The following is a 20,758-nucleotide window of genomic DNA, read 5'->3' as shown; positions in this document are numbered from 1 at the left end:
TGTTCTTTTCCCTGTGGAATAGAAATAAAATTGAGGGGAGGATATGTGGTAAGGAAGCAGACATTTTAACTTCCCTAAACCAAGACTTCTAAGCCTAAAACTGGCTACTGGGAGTAGTGAGGAGCTCATGAATATTCTCCTAGATAAGGACTGAAGTTGTAAACTGACACTGAACAAAACTGAAATTTTCAACTCTCGCTGTGATTTCATAGTATGAATTATGGCTGAGAAGCAACAAAAACATGAAACTACATATGCTACTGTCTTTGTAAGATCAGAGGAAACAAGCTTTCATATTATTTATCACCAAATATTATTTTGTAGACTATTAAGTTAACTGATTCTCTAAATAACAATTTTCAAGTGTAAATTAATTATGCACTGAGTAATTTGAGAACTAACCCATTTATTCATCATGTCGCAGAATTGCTTGACAGTTACTCTCCTTGTCTGTGTGTGATAAATGCCTACTAGTCTTCATTTACCTTAACACTTCACCTCATGCTGACTTTGGCTCCTTTCACCCTCCAGTCCAGAGACAAGGTACAAAGCATTGCTCTCCCCTTTCTCTTGTTAACTGTTTTGTGAGCCTAGGAAGTACCTAGAACACAGGGCACCATTGTCACATGAGAAATATTCCACATGCTTGGTCACTGGAGAAATGCTCTAATTAGTGGCTCTCACTTTACAGATGTGTTTGAGCCACTTACTCCTGCAACCTAAAGGTCAGTTGCAGACGTGTGTGTTGGGCAGTATGTTTGAATAGCCTTTTAAATTGACTTGTTCCCCTCAATTTTCAGATATGTGTTTTGGGACATTTCAGTGAAATTTCAGGAATATTACAATAAAACCATGTGCTGAACTGTCTTAATTTTTCAGATGGTACATAACAATTCATGCATCTCAACTATCAAAATGGTGAAACACTCAGTAATTATTGAAGGGTGGCTTATAAGTACCTCATGCCACCTGGCTTCTTTCTCAATACCTCAGCACCTCCACAACCAGTTTAGGATCCAGAATCTGACTGCCCAAAACAAGGCAAAGGAGGGCGCCTTGTTGGAGTCAAGGGTTGTACACAGAAAACAACTAGGAATAGGACATGGAGTTTATAATATTTTTATAATGGTCACCGGAAGTTAACCCAGGAAAATGCAGGAAATCTATCTGCTATACCAAAGACATAGATTATTTAGTCAAGAGCCTAAACCCCATGATAATGTCCCACATGAGTCCAGATAATGCCTCCCACAAGTCTAACTGGAGGTCTAGAGCCCACAAGAAGGACTCATGCCACTCTCTTTTACGGATCCGTGCCGGGAAGACCCAAGGGTCAGCGGTGGAAGCCAGAAAGTCTATGCCAGCAGGATGAAGGAGCTGTGCTAATGGGATGAGGGTTTTACGCTGGAGCCAAGAAGTCACACTCACAAGAAAGACCGGGGCTATCCTGAAAGGCACCACAGCTGTCCTCAGTGACATGGAGGCCCCGAGCTCCTCTGAAGACAAGCACAGTCAGGTACGTGCCAGGAAGCAGAGTGACAAGTTCATCCTGGAGACCAAGCAGCACACATCTTCCCCTCCAGAGCCAGGAAGAAATGCTTGATGTGAGGACCAAAGCTTCTCCAGGAAAACCAACAGCTCAGACAGCAACTCATAGGGGAACCCACAATGCCTCCTTAACACCTCAACCCTCAACACCTCCCTTCTTTTTCACCTATTTATCCTGGCAACTTTCCTCAGATGGAGCATCTTCACTCAATGCCATGCTGATGTAATCTAGCTGCCATTAACTTGACCACCAGTTTTCAATCTATAACACATCTCAAGGTCTTGCTTTAGATCTCAAGATAGTGAAAATTCTGAATGGCCATTGCCCACAACTTCTACTATTATTTTGTAGTGCTTGAAAACAGAATCAGAATACTGACCTCAAAGTCAGGTGATCACGACTTGTGTAGTACCTCAACAATGCACTTTCTCAATGAGGATGTAGACAAAAAAGAGAAATTTAAGACTATATATCATCTACTAGAATATTATTTATTTACTTTCTAATAATAGGTGATATCTCAAAATGTATGATAGTGTGGTACAAAGTAGCCTTCAAATTATTAAGACAAGGTTGAAGATCAGAATTCTAGTGTCAAAAAATTCATTCTTCCCTCTGGCTGTACTGTGAAGCCTGACATGTCATATATACCATTAGTGTGGGATGGACTAACTTCCATACTTCATAAACAGTGTATGGCTGGACCACTTTATCTCTTCTTTCATGTAAATCTGCTCTGTGGAGTCTCAGCTATTGCAACCTTTTGGGAATATTTCATAGATTTCCTTCAATTTCTAGTTAAGATTAAAACAAAGAAGTCTTACACAGTTTAGCACAGTTTCCTGCCCATGCCATGCAGGCCTAGGTAATGGGACCTACATAAAGTAGAGGTGTACTGTCTTTCATATTTTTCTCACTTCTCTCCTCTGTTCTCTAGTCCTTGTAGGATCCAGTCTAAAACAGTAATAGAATAAAGAGAATATAAGTAGGGAGAAAAAGTTTTTGTCATGTTTAGCAGTTCCACAGCCTTGATGAACAATACACACTTGTGGCAGCCCCCAAACCTGGGCTCTGGGGTGAGTATCACGTATTCTTGGTGAGAAGCCTGCCCATGGCACAGACCCTTGATGCAAGTCAGCCCCTTCAGTGGACTCCTTTGCACCCCTATCTAAAATGTTTCCATGAAATGAAGCAGTGTGGGACTTGTATCTGGGGTGATATTTTCCAGGGGATGATATCTTTGAAGAAGATATGGATGACTCAAGTTTTAGCCCCTAATAAATGTCCTTAGAAAATACTGTATCTGTTCTCATTTTAAGTAGAAAAAAGGCAACATTGGAGAGTGTCGTGAAAGGAGAGCATATTGTCAGTGGGAAGAGTTTACAGTGTCAATGACACAGACACCAAAGATATATGTCTTTCTCAGCCTAGAGAAGAGATAGAAGGAAAGACTTGGCTCGTCCAGGAGCTGGGCACATAGCTCAGTGGCAAGCACAATTGTCCTGAGTTCAATTCCCAGTAACATTAAAAAAATAATAATAACTTGGCCAATCCTACAGTTTCCCCATTAAGGGTGCTTCTAGAGTCTGTGTTGCATCAACACAAGTTAAGGAGAAGGTTGGAAAAAGTCAAAACAATACTGAGCAGTCAAACGTTTGCTTCATGTTAGTTGGAAGTGCTGATACAGAGATTGCTGCAAGGACTGTCCTCATCAGCACCTACTTGTTTCCATGCCAAGTACTGAAAGGACAATTCCACCAGGCAAGGACTATGTGAAGACCAAATTAGGTTGCAAATTCCTTCCCCCTGTCCTTCTTCCTCTTCCTCTCCCTATGGAATAGAAACAAAAGTTAGGGGAGGATATGCGGTAAGGAAGCAGACATTTCACCTTTGCTAACCCAAGTCTCCTAAGCCTACAACTCGCTACTGGAGGTAGTGAGGAGTTCATGGATATTCTCCTAGATAAGGACTGAAGTTGTAAATAGACACAGAACAAAACTGAAATTTTCAACTCTCACTGTGATTGCGGAGTATAAATTATGGCTGAGAAGCAACAAAAACATGAAATTACATTTGCTACAGAATCTTTGTAGGTTTAAACAAAATTTCGTATTCTGTATCACCTAATACTGTATTTTCTAGGCAGTAATTTACATCCACAAGGAAAAATTTTCAAGTGCAAGTGAAGTATGTACTGAATTGAGAACTACCTGATGTACTCATTACCTTGCACAACTGCTTGACTTTTACTCAAGTTGATTATGCATGAAAAATTCCCACTGCTCTTAATTTACATTAACACCTCATCCTCTATTCTGCTTTGGCTCCCATCAGGTTCTACCCCATGGGGCAAGGTATAAAACTCTACTCCCTTTTTTGTTTATTATCTGTCTTTTAAGCCTGGCGACAGCCTAGAGCACAGAGCATCGTTATCACATGAGCAGTCTTCCACACGCTCAGTCCCCGGGGAGATGGTCCAGGTAGTGGGCTCTCGTTGTGCAAATGTCTTCGAATCACTCACTCCTGCAAATTGAAGGTGAAATGCAGAAATGACTCAAACACCTTTAGCTGATGCAAGAACAAATGTTGGCCTGTAAATCCTATCCTGGTTATCGTAATCATAGTACAAGTTTTCCTAGGTTCCTCTGTCAAAATTTGATTCAAGTACTTGAAATTCCACAAACTTTGAAGCCGCATTTTGTTTAACCCAGTTTTAGGAGCTCTTTTTCTGATGGTTGTTCTTGTGATTTGAACTAACACAAGCATTGTCTTCCTCCCCTACAGTGCTTACGGGAATCTGAAATCACAGATCCATTTCTCCACACACTTGGGTCAAGATTGTTTTCCTGTCAAAATCTCAAGCATCATGAAAATAGGTTATGATGCTAACAAGCAGCAACTGGATATGATCTGCATCGATAATTCTAAGCATTTATAAATCTTAGACTGATGAAGGGAGATACACAGATGTGGAACGTCCTGTTTTTATGTATGACAAAGGGAATTTACTTTGTAAATTAATTATAAAATTCAAATGTTTGTGGTAATATTACATTAAAATTTATATTGTATTTTAAATATCTTAATTCTCAGTAGATAATGAATTTAGCTTTGTTTCCTTAAACACATTTTTCTTATAATCTATCTTACACAGTGAGTTAAACTGTAGCAGCATTGGTATACATTGGAAATGTTAACAGAGTGATTAAACTGGATGGTACATCTTATTGCTTTTGAAGTATTTTGATCTTGTTTTACTGCAGGATTTTAAGATTCTCCAACTTTTTCTTTCTTACGTATTAATTATGTGCAGTATTCAGAGACTGTAGAAGCTGCCAAGAGTATTTCCTGAGATTCAGTTCCCTTCCTGTACCCAGCAAGAATTATCTCTTTTTCTTTTTCTTTTTTTAAGGTGAATTGTCACTATGTAGGTTACATTGGCCTTGAGTCCATTAATTCTACATCATCCTCCCAAGTTCTGGCCTGTGCCATCACTTCAAGTTCAAGTATTTCTTACGAGAGGAATGAGCTCTAAGAATAGAAGTTTGACAATTCAGTGAGCAAAGAGTGGATAAGAAATATTTCTGTAGAAAGTAAATCTAATATTAATGTGTGGCAGTTTCAGTTAGCACAGAGCCCTGGGATGTGACCTGAGAGCTTCCTGTCTAGGAGTGCAGCAATTCCCCAGTCTCCTCAGAGGACTCATGCTGTGGAGACTTGAATTCCAGGGTGACTGAGTTCTACGCAGACAGACCTGGCCATGACCTGGTTGAAAGGGGTCCTGAAGACAGATGGAGAGTGACAGTGATGTCTCCTCCTGTGTCAATATCAATTTCAGACATATCAGAGAATTGTGGAGAGTGTTTGGAAGACTTCTACCCAGTGTCTCTGTTACATGAAGAGAAATAAGGTGCTTGGCAAAAGAAATTTAAAAAGAGACACAAGCAAAGTGAGGTGTTTGGGGCTTCTTTCTGCTGGGAAAGGCATTAGAAAGCCAAGCAGCACATATTTCAGATCCCCAGTCTCTGACCTTAGGGTTCTTTTCAGTTTACTCTTTCCCTAGCTATAGAGAGGAGGCTGAGCACAAGACCTCAGCTCTAGCCACAGGGTGCAGAGACATGCGGCTGGGGCATGAACTCCAAGAGAGGAGGCTCACTTCTCACAGGCTGCAAGGGAGTTTGGGGAGGGAGAAGGAGAACTGGGAGGGGAAGCAGGCAGTGTGCTGGGCCACGGTGGTGTGGAGAGGATACTCTGGCAGGGACCCTGACAGGCACTGTCAGCATAGACCTTAGAGTTGTCCCATCTAATTGGGAACAGACCAAGAGAATTTAGATGTCAGTTCACACCATCCACTGGGTAAGGGCAGCTGCCAAGATGATCAACTCAGCACATGTCACCACCCATGTCGTGGGTTGTACTGTGGGTTCCAATTTAAGAGATCTTAGGAAAACCATTACATGTGTCATTTATAAGTCCACCAGGCTGCCCTGCCCTGAAGCTGGATGAACAAGAGAAGGAGAGAGTCCAGTATCATTGCAGAAGCTTCTGTCACCAGATTCCTGAGGCTGTGGAGTCAAGTGAGCCACGCTGAGCTGGCTCCACACTAACCATGGGGACTGAAGAGACAGGTGAGCTAACATGTGCAAAATGCAGAGTTTTTCTCCTGGGAACGAGTGGGCACATGTGCAGTGAACAACCTGTGTCTGGATACTGGTCCTTCTACCTTGAGTTTGGGAGAGGAGAACCAGAGGGACACTCAGCTCAGGACAAGAGAATGTGACAGAACACAGCTAAATCAAAACCAAATCAGAGCTGCCCAGGGCTTAGGAAAAGTGCTAAGTCAGGCTGTTGCTTTCCTCTGATTGCTGTTGCTTTAGTCAGCTGGTAGGATTAATTCAAATGAGGAAGATGCCCACAATTTTCCTTTCCAGCACTAACTCATTTCCTTTAGCTGATTATTCAATATATCCACTGTAGAAATTTGTGTTGCTTTTGTAGGTAAACAGCCCTGCAGCGTCTTTTGCAAGACTGAAAGGAACCAATAACATGAGATGTATTCATAGAAGCGAAGTTCGTAAGTACCACGTGGACAAGCATTCAAGGTGCCAAGTTTCAAAACAGAGCTGTGTAAGAATCACAAGTGTCCTGTTTAAAAGAGTCACTGTGTTGGATTACAGATGAATCCAGTTTGTGTACATTGTCCCAGAACAGAAATCAGTTGTAAATTGATTGGGGCCTTACTGTATAAATATAACTTAAAAATACTCGTGGACATTAAATATTCTGGATAGTACGAAATGGAAAAAGTTAACTAGGGAAGGTAGCAAATATATTAAATTATTACTTGTAGTAGTCACTTTGTATATACATTTTAGAGCATCATTTTATACATCTTGAATTTACAAATAAAAACAATTGACATAGTGTTTTGGAAAATGCAAAATAGAAAGCCATTAATAAAGTAGAGAGTTTGGAATTAGAAAAAAGAACATATTACAAATACAACTAAGAAAATGTATTAATTTTTTGCCTTTCCATGAATGAGAATCAAAACATATCACTTTCTTGTGATTCACAAATTGGCAAATATTAAAAAATATATCAATATGCTATATTGATAAAAGGGAATGATATGCTTGAAAGTTACTTTATCCAGTGTCTGGCATTAAAGGTGACCTCTTACAAGGTAGAAATAATCTCTCAATTTTAAAAAGATGACTTTAAATTATATCCAGCAATCGTTCATCAGAAAAATTTTATGAAAGTCTAAGATGAGTATTTCCTAGAATTCTAAGGGGTAAAGGAAATTTGTCACACTTAAAGTAGTCACATATTAGAAATTCTGAAGATTCCAATTCTGATGATTGTTTACACATTTCCTTGAATGTTTCCTATAATTACTAATGAAAACAAAGCACAAAGGCTTAAGAGGATCAAACTTTATTTTTGCTTAATTTCCTGTTTGAGTCCATGAAGAAAACACCTTGTAGTCTACTCTCATAGTTTATTGAATCAGAAGTATAAACTGAAACCTGCAATATTCTAGATATTGCAACATGACTGCATTTTACTCCTCTAACACAAACAATTCTGAAAGAGTAAAACACTTGAATAAAGGCCGGTTACTGAAACTCATTAAGAAAGCCATTAATGAACAATTCTCAAGAATGAGAACAAGAAATATGACTTCCAAATTCTGAGCAAAGGTTGTGCAGAATAGCTATTATTTCAATTACTATATTGTGGAATGTTAAGTGTCATCAGCAACTTAGCAGAGCATAAACTGCTTTTTGTGTAAACACAAGGGTTATAGACAAGCTCCTCACTCACCTCAACTGGCACTCTAAGGATTGGATCTTAGAAGCTTGACATGCTTGCAGTAACTAACCAGCTTTCCTAAGGGAAACAAAGTATTTGGGGCATTGTCCTAGTTTTGTTTAATTAGGATTAGAAACCCTAATAAAAGAGAGCAATCAAACATGCATCAGAAACAGATCATTCCTTTTGAAGACAAACATGGCTCAAATGTGAAGTAGATAATGAGCACAAATACTTTGAAAAGAGAAATGCACAGCATTGTCCTTGGTATTAGATGTGGATTAGTTGTATACTATGAAGGAAATCATTTGATGGGATGAGGACATTAATTAGTTCTTAAATATAGGAATAGGGTACAAAGGAAAAAGAAAAGCTCTATTTGCGATTACCAAGTATTTCACATATGAAGATCGCTGAAGATGAGAATTACACATTTGGCCACCGAAACTGACAATTTTCTCAGGCACCAAAAGATGGTCATGAGTGCTAGTGACCTGACTCCTCTTGCAGTCATCCAGCTATGCTATGAAAATGTGAATGGATCCTGTGTCAAAGCTCCTTACTCCCCAGGCTCCCCCACCCCCCACCCCACCCCACCCCCACCCCCCCGCTCCTCTACCTGGTCTTTGGCTCTGGGGCTGTGCTGGCTGTTTTGGGAAACCTGCTGGTCATGACTTCCATCCTCCACTTCAGGTAGCTCCATTCCCCAGCCAACTTTCTGGTCACCTCTCTGGCCTGTGCTGACTTCTTGGTGGGGACGACTGGGATTTCCTTCAACATGGTCAGGTCTGTGGAGAGCCTCACTGACTCCATTTTGTCCTGGATATGTCAGGTTGACAGTGTCTTGGTAGAAAGTGCAACCCTTGAAACATACCCTCAAAAACAGAATATGAGGTCCCATAAGGAAAAGAAGCAAACAAATTACATAATCCAAACATGAACCATATGAGTTTCTTTGTTCTTTATCTCAATAAAAGCTTGTTACGCTCGCTAGACAGTAGCCATCTTGCTGACTCTTGGTGTGTATGTCCTTTTATTTTCTCTTTGTTTGCAGAAAACCTACACTGTGTCTTTTCTTTGTTTGTAAGTTTTTAAATTCCATCTTCAATGTCACTGCCTCATATAGGTTGTTTAGAATTCATTTAGAATCTCTTGATTCATCTCTGCCAATTCATATGCATATAGGAATATGTCCATGTCTTCTGTGTTTTCTATTTTACTGGAATACAAGTTCTTGAAGTAGATGTTGATGATCTTCTGGATATCTGCAGGACTTATTGATTTAACCATTCTTATTCCAAATTGCATGAGTATGAGTCTTTTCTTTAACTTTTTGATAAGGTTGAATAGGGTTTATCAATTTTATTTAATCTTTTGAAGAATCAACTTTTAAATTAATTCATTCTATGCTATGTTTTCTCTGCATTTTTTTGTGCTCAATCTTTATAATTTTTTCCCTGATAAGAGCTTTGGGTTTGACTTGATTTTCTTTTTCTAAAAACTTGAGATTCAACATTAAGTTGTTTATTTGTGCTAGGTCTTTTTTCCTGTTATGTGTATTACCAATTAAACTTCTGTCATAGGACTGCTTTAATTGTGTTCCATAAGTTCCAGTATATTGTGTTGGCATTATCATTTAATTAAAAACTGTCTAATTTCTACTTTAATTTATTCTTTGATCAATAGATTGCTCAGAAGAATGTTATTTAATTTCTGTGTGTTTATATAATTCTAGTGGTTCTTTTGTCCATAAGTTCCAATTTCATGGCACAAATTTTTGATAGTATGCATGGGATACTTCTGATTACTTTGCACTTATTTAAGCATGTTCTATGAGATAGTATGTGGTCTATTTCTGAAGAATGTATATTCTTCAGAATCTGAATGTATATTCCAGAGCTGTGTGGTGGAACTCTTCTTAGATGTATATTTGTTCACAGGTTTGGTTCAGGTGTTGTATTTTATTGTTCATTTTTTGTCTTGTTAATCTGTCTGTTTGTGATAGTGGGGTTTTGAGGTACCTCAATACAATTGTATTAATTAGTACTTATTTGGTGTTCCATGTCTCCTCTAATAATTTATACAGTTTGGTGCACTGGTATTTGGTGCATGTATGTTTATGATTTTTACTTCTTCCTCTTGGATTGTTCCTTTTACAAGGATATATTGAACTTCTCTGGCTCGCTCAGTCAGTCTTGATTTGAAATTCACTTTGTCTGCAAGTAGAATAGTTGCCCTTATTTTTCTAGGATCCTGAGTCATGCAATATCATTTTCCATCTTTTGACTTTTAATCTATGAATTTTGTTTTGGATCAAATGTGTTTCTTGTATGCTGCATATTGTTGAATCTTGCTTCTTGATTTATTGTGCCAGCTTGTTTCTTTTGTTTGAATTGAGACCATTAACATTGGTGGTTAAAACTAATATGTATTGACATATTCTTGTTATTTTATCTTCTTGTTGTTGGCTCCCTCCCCCTCTGACCTTTTAATTGTTTACCTTGTCTGGTGAATTTATTCCATTGGTGTTCATGGAGTTATAATCCTTGTTATCTCTTTCTTCTAGAGTATTCTTCAGGACATTTTGGAGTGTTGGTTTGATGTTCATGAATTTCCTCAGGTGTTCTTTATTATGGAAATATCTTACTTCCTTGTCAATTTTAGGTGTACATTAGTCTGGTTTGGGGTTGTTTTTATATAAAGTTTGACTACCTGAACCCAAGGTCTCCTTGACCTCAGGGTTTGTGTTGAGAAATCTGCTGTGATTCTGATGGATTTTCCTTTATAGGTCCTTTTTTAAAATCTAACAGCTTTGCATAATTTCTTTTAGTCTTGAATTTCTGGAATCTTGACTATTATGTACCTGTTGTAGATTTTGTTTATCATGACTAATTGGCATTTATATGTCTCAGTTATCTATATGACTTTTTTTTTCCCTGCTAGGGAAGTTTTCTGCCATGATATCTGTGAACGGATGTTTTATATCCTTTGCACTATCTCCTGCTTTTTCTTTGATTCTAATTCACCTTATATGGTTCTTCTTGGCATTATGTAGAAGCTATTGGATTTAGTTCTTGTGATACCTTGATATTTCTAAGAAGTCTTTCTTTTCATGATAGTTAACCACAATCCTTCTTCTGTATATGAGATTCTGTCCTCATATTAGATCACTCTGCTGTGTATGCTCTCTGGAAGTTTTAATCTCCTGACATTTGCTCAAATTTATTTTATGGTTTCCATTTTTTTTCCTGTGTTGAGCATTCATGATTGCTCTCATTTTCCTCAATTTCTCTGTTTTTTATGTGTATCTGCTCTGGAGTCATTAAGAATGCCATTCATTATGGATACCATCTCTATATTTATCTGATAAATCATTTATGGTTTGATTTTTTCTAGAGCCTTGTGCATCTGCTTTGTTACTTTCACTGTGACCACCTTAGAAAGCCTAGATGACTGGCTTTCAGATTGTTCTACTTCATTGCCCTGAGTTTGTCTTTGCTGATTTGGAAGTCTGGGGTTGCATTTTAAGTGTTGTCTCACTTTCTACTTTTAAAAATTTAAGGCATGGGTAGATGTTTGTAAACTGCTTATGGTGAGCAGCTTTATTACTAGTGTTTAGAACTCTTAGGATATGACTACTTTACAGAGAAGTCTTCCAGGTTAGGCTTGTTTGGACTTTGAGTGCATTGCAAGATCATACCTCTTTAATATATTGGAGATGAGAAGTTGCTTCCTACTTGAACCAGCCCCTCGTTCTTTGACATTGGCCTATATAGTATTGTTTATGAACCTTTGACAATCTCAGTCTTGGTATACCAGGAAAAACATCTGATTACAATTATGTAACCTTGTCTACCTGGGTATAAACAGCAATAACACTCAAATTTAACACAGCCTACAAAATGACAAATGGTGGTAAATATTAATTTTCCACCCTTAACTGTATGGAATAGATTCATGGTTGTATAACAAAATGTAAAATGAACTATAAAATTGTATGCAATAAATAAACCTTCAAAATGACTGTTGACTCTAAGGGGAAAAATTGTAAAATTGCCGCAGGGAAAAAATAGAGAAATACCAGAAAAGAAGGAGATTAAAATCAAGGCAAGAGGACAAAGGAAGATCATGGAAACCTTGGGGAAGCAGCAAAAAGCTAAGAGGGAAAGGGAAAAGGAAGAAATAAAAGTAAAAACAGAACAAAACAACAAAATGATCTAGAAACCATGTTCACACTCACATAAAAAGAACAATGAATAAAAAAAGAAAAAAGGAAAAGAGAAAGAAAAGAACAAAATGAAATAAAATGTCCCCTTCAAGGTATGTCCTTGCTGTCACTGCTAGATAAAGTGTGAAGGCAGAGTCCAGATCTGAACTGATTAATCCCACAAAGCTTTGGTCATAGCTTTATGGCAGGGTAGTAGGTAATCCCAACAAGCCTGAACATTTAATTCCATTGCAATTCAGGCTGATGTCTAGCTGTGAGCATGAACAAGCTGTGTTCAGCCTACAACAGTCCATATGCCTCCTGCTGACTTGAATCCAGCACCTTGTCATTGTGAACCTACCTCCCTGACTCTGTAACCAAGGCTCACTCGATGGAGCTGGCCTGAAGTTGCTCTGAGTTCTGAGCTCAGTTGGTCCATTGCCTAGATTACCACGATCCAATCACCTTCTCCTGGTGGACATCCGAACCTGAATAATTCACCAGACACTGTACTCCCCTGCATCCACTGTGCCATTCCTCTGCTGTGCTTTTGCATACAACGCAATGGGTTTACCAGTTTTGACTGTCTTTCTGCAGTTTCAAGCCCCTACTTTAATGCAGTGAGCAAGGAATTAGGCAGAGTACCACCTGCCACCTCCTTCTTCTTCATTGAAGTCTTTGTCTTTTCTTCTGGACAATTTCTAAGAATATAAAAATGTAAGGTATAATTTTATATTTTACTTTCTGGAATATTTGATACTGTTGATTCAGTAAACTCATGTTGGTGTTTTTTTTTAATTTTTAATTTTAAAGAAAATAGAACAAAAGAGAACAGAACAAAGCAAATCAGAACAGAACAATGCAAGCAACACAGAACTTCACAACCAGACAACTGGGCATCAACTATCATAATGTCTCTTTTCTTCAAAATAGTTGAGCATACCTTTACACACATTAATATCAACCATAACAATATAGAATAAATCCATTCAAAAGAAGAAAGTGTTACAGGACTTCAAAACCAAATAACAGGAAATAAACACTGGTTACTAAAATATCTCATTTTCCTCAAAAACGTTATCTATACCATCACACATAATAAAATCAACCATACCACAACAGGATAGAACTAATCAAAACAGAAGGACAAAAGCATGGTAGGACTTCAAAGCAAGATGATAGTAAATCAGCAATGGCTACCATAATTTCATGTTTTCTTCAAAAGAATTGTTCATTCCTTTAAACATAATAAAATCAAGCAAACAGAATAAAACCAATCAAACAAATGAATGAAAGCATTATAAGATTTCAAAGCAATATAATAAGAAATCATGATTACCAAAATATATTCCATTATATTCAAAATATCTTCCCCTATCATCTGACAGCATAGAATCTAACGAAACAAGACAGAACAAAGCCAAACCTAACAAAATTGTGTAAACAATGCAAGAGTTCAAGATAAGACAATAAGAAACTAACAGTAGTTTTCACCTTTCCCTTCCAGTTATTTCTTTCTCTTTGTTCTTACCTTAACTATTTTGATTTTGAATTCAATTAACATCTTCTGTTTCTTATGCTAGGGTTCACAAGTATGAGTTTGAACTGTTTCAACCATGAACATGATCTCCAGTTGTGTCCATTTACCTACAGGAGCCTTGATATTATTCCACTTTATAGTTGGGTAGCTTTCCACTGCATGAAAATACCATATCTTTCTTATTATACATTCTGCGGTTGACGGACAAGTTACTCTTGCTTCTTCTTTTTTTTTTTTTTTTTGGTCTCTTGTCACATGAAACAATTGTTTTCTCTCCTTTGATTTTCAGTCTATGAATTTCCTTTCCAGTTAAATGTGTTTCTTGTGAACACTGTATTGATGGATCTCATTTCTTGATCCACTCTCCCTGTTTCTTTTTATTGCTGACCTGAGGCCATCTACATTAATGGCTACAACCAGCATACCTTGGCTTGTCTCTGCCTTACTATTCTCCTGTTGTTGGCACTCCACTTTTCCCCTTCATTCAATTGCCTGTCTTGTTTGTTAACCCTCTTCTGCTGCTGTTCCTGGAACCGTGGTCAGCTTTATCTCTCTTTAAAATAACTTTTAGCACTCTCTGTAAGGTTGGTTTGGTAGTCATGAATTCCTTCAGTTGTTCTTTTTCATGGAAGTATCTTATTTTTCTATCAATGTTAAAAGCTAATTTTGCAGGGTAGCTCAATCTGTGTTGCAAGTTGTTTTCTTTCATAGTTTGAAACACTTCACTCCAAACTCTTCTTGACTTGATGGTTTGTGTTGATAGATCTACTGTGATTCTGATTGGTTTTCCTCTATAGGTGATCTGTCTCTTTTCTCTAACAGCTTTTAATCTTCTATTCTTGTGCTAAATTCCTGAGATCTTGATAATTATATGTTTGGGTGTAGATTTCCTTTGATTATGGCTAGTGGGAGTCCTATATGCCTCACTTATCTGCATGCCAGATCCATTTCCCATGTTTGGGAAGTTTTTTTCTATTACATCTGTAAATCGCTTTTTAATTTGTGTTATCCCTGCTTCTTTATCTACACCTATCACTTTAAAGTTACACTTCTTTGCATCATCTTGCAGCTGTTAGGTTGTTATTTCCTGATTCCGTGTTAGTTTTAAGAGATCTTTCCTTTCATGATCACTAGCTGCATTCCCGTCTTCAAGATTTGAAAATCTATCTTCAGGCTTTTTCAAGTGGTTTTCCCAGCTTTCAGTTGAATTTATAATTTCTTGCATCTCTCTGAATCTGTTTCATGCATGTAATTCTTTTCTACTTTCACTCAAGCTTTCCATCGTTTTGCTATGGTCCTCTTTACTGTCTCTATCTTCTTTAGACCTGCTGAACATTTTTTTCAGTATGTTTGTGATTTCATCTTTTATGTGAGACATTATTTCTGATTTGACTTCTTTTACAATCTCGTGAAATTGTTTCATTACGTCAATTGCTATCCTCTCAGAGATTTCAGGTGTGCGACTTCTGTTTTTTTCCATGACTGTATCTCCCACACTTATTCTATATGGGCTAGAGGTCTCAGTTTGGTTTTTGCTCCTTCGCCTTGACATTCTCCTGGGTTCCTCCCTTCAAGCTGGTTGTGGGGCCCAGGCACTTCCCATGTCAGCTGCCCCTAGGCAGTGCAGGGGGATTAGACAGGCACTGGATTCCTCTAATTCCAGATTAACAGAGAGAAGGCAGGGCGTGGAGCAGGCTTCTCTAGACCTGAGGCTTTGCTGATGATCAGGGGTGCTTGGAGATGGAGCTGCTTCTCTCATGCTGTCTCTACACTGGTACTCCCATGTGGCAGACACATAGGAGTGTGTTTGTCTGATTCTGTTAGTAGGTGATGGTGGCCTGAGGGAACCAAGGGCTTCCAATGGTGGCCTATGCTTACCTGGCTGTGTGTCCCTGCTCCTGCTGGCTGCCTGCAGGAAAATCTTCTACTGGCAGCTCCCTGAGGTTGAAGGCAGATCTGCTGGTTCTCCCTGCCCATGCTAACCACCTGCAGGACATGACCTTTTGGTGTCGGTGCACAGCAGGCAGAGGTGGATATGTCTGTCTCCCTTGACCTCCACTGGGCACATGGAAGAAGGGGGTTTCTATTGGCGGCACTTGGCAGGCAGAGGCCGATCTCCTGGTTTTCTCACCCTGAATTCATTCAAATCATTTTGGAACTCATATAGAATATTCTGTGAATGCAACTAAATAACATTGGAATAATGTTGAATATGCCTATTTCTTATGTTTACATGTGTATTCACTAGTCAAAATTATGCAAGCTTACTGGTTTCTAATGAAGTTTTTAATCCTTTTATAACAAATATTGAGCATAATTTTGTATATCAGCAAGACCTAAGGAAAATGCTCATGTATTATTTTCATTAAAAAAACCAATTTTATGGGTAACATGGTTGACATATTTCAAATTGTATTTTCAAGGGTCAAAAACGTAGAGGGATGGCAGGTGAGAAAGACAAAGAGTATGAGATAGTCCAGTATCAATACTGGCAGCTTCTGTTACCAGGATTGAGAGCTGCATAAGCTAACAAACCACATAGACAAGGCTCCCTACACTGGGGACTGAAGGCAAAGGTGAGCTAGCACAAAACACCAGCAGTCAGCACAGCAGAACTTGCCAGTGGTTTAGAACATGAGTGACACTAGAAACGGGAACTGGCAAACTCCTGCAGTCTTCACTAGGTTTCCTATGCACACGACTTCTGGAACCAGCCTTTCCCTTTGTCCAGATCTGTTCTTGATAAATGACCTTCTTATTTACTTTGACTCCCAGGTTCTGTTTCTGTAGTCAGAAGTGTGAGAGGCTGACAGGTAAATCTGTTCCAGCTGTGTATCTTCTGAAGAGGAGTGACAGGTTGTTACAGAGCCCATCTGGACACTAGTCCACAGGTTCTGAGCCTGGAATAAGAGGACAAGAGGAACATTCCACTCAAGAGAAAGAAGAAAATGTGCAATGGACACAGAATGAACCAGCACATAGCTCAAGTCCCTTGTGGAACTTGGGAAACAGGAAAAGAGTGACGTGCCAGGTGGCAGGACAGGAAACAGATACCAGGGCTCCATGTCAGCACAGCGGGCTGGGTATGGGGAGGCTGCAAATTCAGGATCTATGAGGAACCAGAAGGGAGGGCTGGGGGTCCTAGGAAACTGACACCAGTGAAACTTAGTCCAGTGGGTTTCTGGACAGTAAGTGGGGGCTTCTGAGGAGAGTCCAGGTAAATGTGGCATATTTTAATCAGGGTCCTCCTGGCTCCTGGTTACTATTTTAGTTTACAGAGAGGATTGATTGCACTGACTAGAAACTTTTATTTTTTATTACCTTACAAGTACTCATCATCTTTAGCTATTTAGTATCATTTCCTTTAGTATCATTTCCTTTTGTGCTGCATTTGAATATATGCAGATCTAGTAACCTCACTTACAGAGTTAAAATACAACAAAACTTGGAAAAATATTTACTGCACCATTCAAATATTTATTATCACTTTAAAAATCAAGGTAGCTCATAGATATTCTAGTCCCTGAGAAAGGAGGCATTAACTAAGCAAGGTGATGATACAGGAAACAACTTGTATGAATCACTACACTTTGGATATGGATATTAAACCATTGTTTTACATCTTAAATTCAAACTATAAAAAACTGATTAATAAATTAAATCTTGAAAATCTAAGATAAAAGGAAAACATCTCTCATACTAAAGTGGAAAATTTACAAATAAACGAGGAATAGAAAATCACTGGTGTGACTATGAAAATGTATTTACTGCCTTTGTAGTTCCATAAATTTATTTCAGCATGTTACATTTTTAGCTCTTTAAAGTTGTAAAGTGTTAAAATACTGCATGTTGCATTGACTAAACTAAAAAGAATCACCATGTTCATATGACAAAAGTGAAAATAATTTTACAGTATAGAATATTAAAATTAGGAAATTTTCATTTAATAAGTTTTATCCTGATATCCAAAAGTCAAATTATAGAATATTTCCAGCAGTGGTTTGTCACAAAAATCTTATCAAAGGCAAAGTGAGAAGTCAGGTTGGGTGGCGCAGCCTTGTCTTCCCTGTACTGGGGAAACCTGGGCACACTGTCCCCCACCCAAAAAAAAGGTCTAGATTTGTTCTCTTCTAGATTCTAAGGTAAAATCATGTCATATAATAAAATGTCCACATTTTGAACATTCTTCCATATTTAAAAAATATCTTTCTAATAATTCTCATTTAAACAAATATATAAGCAAGGAAACAAAATTTAGATATTAGTTCCATTTCCAATTTCTTCTTTATGTTAGCTCCATGAGGCAACATGTTTATTCCCTCACTCTTCAGACCTGAAATTAGGATTAACCAGAGATACGGGGTATTGCTACATGACTTCGTAGTAGTTCTGTAACACAGATCAGAGCAGGAAAGCATGGACAACTTCCATGCAAGAGTTTTAGTGACCACTGGTCAAGAATATTAAGTAATTCTCACAATATGAAAAGAAGATCTCAAAAAAAATAATAAGCTTGAACACTTTGTTCTTGAGATTCTTAGACAAAGGTTTATGATGACAGATAGTATTTTCAATTTCAACTTATGAAAATGGCAGGTGGCATCACCAGATTACAGGGGCATAGACTGGGCTGTGGCATAAACAGCAGTTATGTAAAAGTTCTTTATTTATTTCTCGCTGCACTAAGGGATTCAATCTTAGCAGCTTAGGAATTGGTAGTAATTAAACTACATACTTCCCTGAGGAAACAGAGTGTTTAGGGCAGTCACCTGTTTTATTAATTAGGATAAGAATCCTAATAAAAGCTGCCTCAGAAAGGAAACCATTGCATTTGAAGACACTTCCCAGGTATAATGAAGGGAAAATGTTTTTTAGTTCGTTTGTTTGCTTGTTTTGTATTTTGTACTGGGATTGAGCTCATGATTTTGTGTTGAGAAATACTTTAAAAATAGATATGAATATTATTTAACATAATCTTGAAAGAGTTGGGTATATATTAGAAATGTAGTAGTTTTACCGCATAAGAATATTAATCATCTTCTAAATATGAGAATAATGGTTTATGAATATAAAGAACAAGGGGCAAGTACATTCATAATAATTGACCTATTTTTTTTATCATCTTTTGAAGGTTTTCAAAACAATAATCGCATACTAAGCCAAAGAGACAACAATGTTCTCAGGTAACAAAACAGAATCATGATCAGTGACCTGACCCCTCCTGCAGCCGTCCAGCTGTGCTATGAAAATGTGAACGGATCCTGTGTCAAAACTCCCTACTCCACAGGACCCTGCCTGCTCCTCTACCTGGTCTTCGGCTCTGGGGCTGTGCTGGCTGTCTTGGGAAACCTGCTGGTCATCACTTCCATTCTCCACTTCAAGCAGCTACACTCCCCAGCTAACTTTCTGATTGCCTCTCTGGCCTGTGCTGACTTCTTGGTGGGGACAACTGTGATGCCCTTCAGCATGGTCAGGTCTGTGGAGAGCTGCTGGTACTTTGGGGACAGTTTCTGTAAACTCCACTCCTGTTTTGATGGCTCCTTCTGTTATTCCTCTATTTTCCACTTGTGCTTTATCTCCATCGATAGATACATCGCTGTCACTGACCCTCTGGTCTATCCCACCAGGTTCACTGCTTCTGTGTCTGGCATGTGTATCGCCTTCTCCTGGATGCTTGCTGTTGTCTATAGCTTTTCTGTTTTTTACACAGAGGCAACTGAAGCTGGGCTGGAGGAACTAGTGAGTGCCCGCACCTGTGTGGGAGGCTGTCAGGTTCCAGTCAATCAAAACTGGGTCTTGGTCAATTTTCTACTATTTTTCATCCCTACACTTGTGATGATAAGTGTTTACTCCAAGATCTTCCTTATAGCTAAGCAACAGGCTAGGAAAATTGAACATCTGAGCAATAAGACTGCAACATCTTCAGACAGCTACAAAGACAGGGTAGCCAGGAGGGAGAGAAAAGCAGCCACAACCCTGGGCATCGCAGTGATAGCTTTTCTGATTTCATGGTTGCCGTACTTCATTGATTCCCTCATTGATGCCTTTCTGGGCTTCATCACACCCACTTATGTGTATGAAATATTAACTTGGATCGCTTACTACAACTCAGCCATGAATCCCTTGATTTACGCTTTCTTTTATCCTTGGTTTCGAAAAGCTATCAAACTAACTGTCACTGGGAAACTGTTTAGAGGGAATTCCTCCACAATATACTTGTTTCATAAGTAGGTTGTTGTTTTAGATTGGGAAATGGAAAGGTTCACAGTTTATGCATTGTGGACAGAGGAAAATTTCATCAGCGTGCAAGATCCTAATGTAAGATAATTGAATCCATTTCAATTGTGACCCAGATATAATCCAACATAAAGTCAGGTGCAAAATTCTGTAATAAACATACCATTCAAATCTCATCATAAATCTCCTCCCAGGCTTTTGGCTGACATCAACTTAAGTCTCATTGTAATAAAGGAATTTGCCTTAGAGCTATTTTTTCCTGTGACCTTAGGCTTGGTATTCTCTGCCCTATGCTATACTTACCTGGTTGGGAATACTTTCCTTGTGACATCCTACAAGGAAAATTTAAGTAAATACATGTAAAGGACCCAAGATAGTAAATTCTGTGGTCTGTTGAGTTTTATGTTCACTCCCTTGATGTACCATCTTTTTATTCTTTTTGTTACATATTCATAATAATGTGTTACAACAAGGACAGATTTCAAGATGTGCCTGTCCCTTGCTCAGTGAAGCCATGAGGAGTCTGCACAGGGATTGAATTTGTGGCTGCAAAAGGGAATTTCAGAACTTTGAAAAAGAAATTAAGAAATAGATAGCTCCTTCATTTGCAAAGGCAAAAATTTGGCATTGTGAGTAAATTCAGCCTGTCGTATTTTTCTAGTCATCTGTGAATGTGTAGACCGTGGGATTCAGAGACTGAGTGAGGTAAAATACTTCTCCCTTCATGGAGGAGAATGAAGTCAGCTCTGAAGTCAGCTTGCTTCAAGTTATTGGGGAACAAAAGTTTTTGATGAACTATTTCAGAAGAACAATGTGATTCACATTTAAAAATATAAGCAAAGCTTTGTAGATGTTGGAAGAGATAATTGATGTATTGTAAGTCAACAATTTTTATCTATAATATTCC

The 20,758-nt window shown here is 38.3% G+C and overlaps 1 protein-coding gene across 1 annotated transcript; it reads left to right on the top strand.

Annotated features, from left to right (window-relative positions):
- The first annotated feature begins 18,813 nt into the window (after positions 1-18,813).
- LOC134472193 (trace amine-associated receptor 7a-like) lies at positions 18,814-19,845 on the top strand. Its single transcript, XM_063233356.1, has one exon. It carries the CDS (start codon positions 18,814-18,816, stop codon positions 19,843-19,845), a length of 1,032 nt encoding a protein of 343 aa, XP_063089426.1.
- Positions 19,846-20,758: the final 913 nt, after the last annotated feature.

This window comes from Cavia porcellus, unplaced genomic scaffold (genome assembly GCF_034190915.1).
Source record: "Cavia porcellus strain 051 isolate PalLab524CR breed Dunkin Hartley unplaced genomic scaffold, mCavPor4.1 scaffold_22, whole genome shotgun sequence".
In the NCBI taxonomy this organism is placed as follows: Eukaryota; Metazoa; Chordata; class Mammalia; order Rodentia; family Caviidae; genus Cavia; species Cavia porcellus.
Note: the sequence above shows the minus strand (reverse complement) of the source record. Positions and strands in the feature narration are given on the sequence as shown.

Excerpts from the sequence above, each read along its gene's own strand:
- LOC134472193 (XM_063233356.1), top strand. The coding sequence starts at position 18,814 with ATGATCAGTGACCTGACCCCTCCTGCAGCCGTCCAGCTGTGCTATGAA.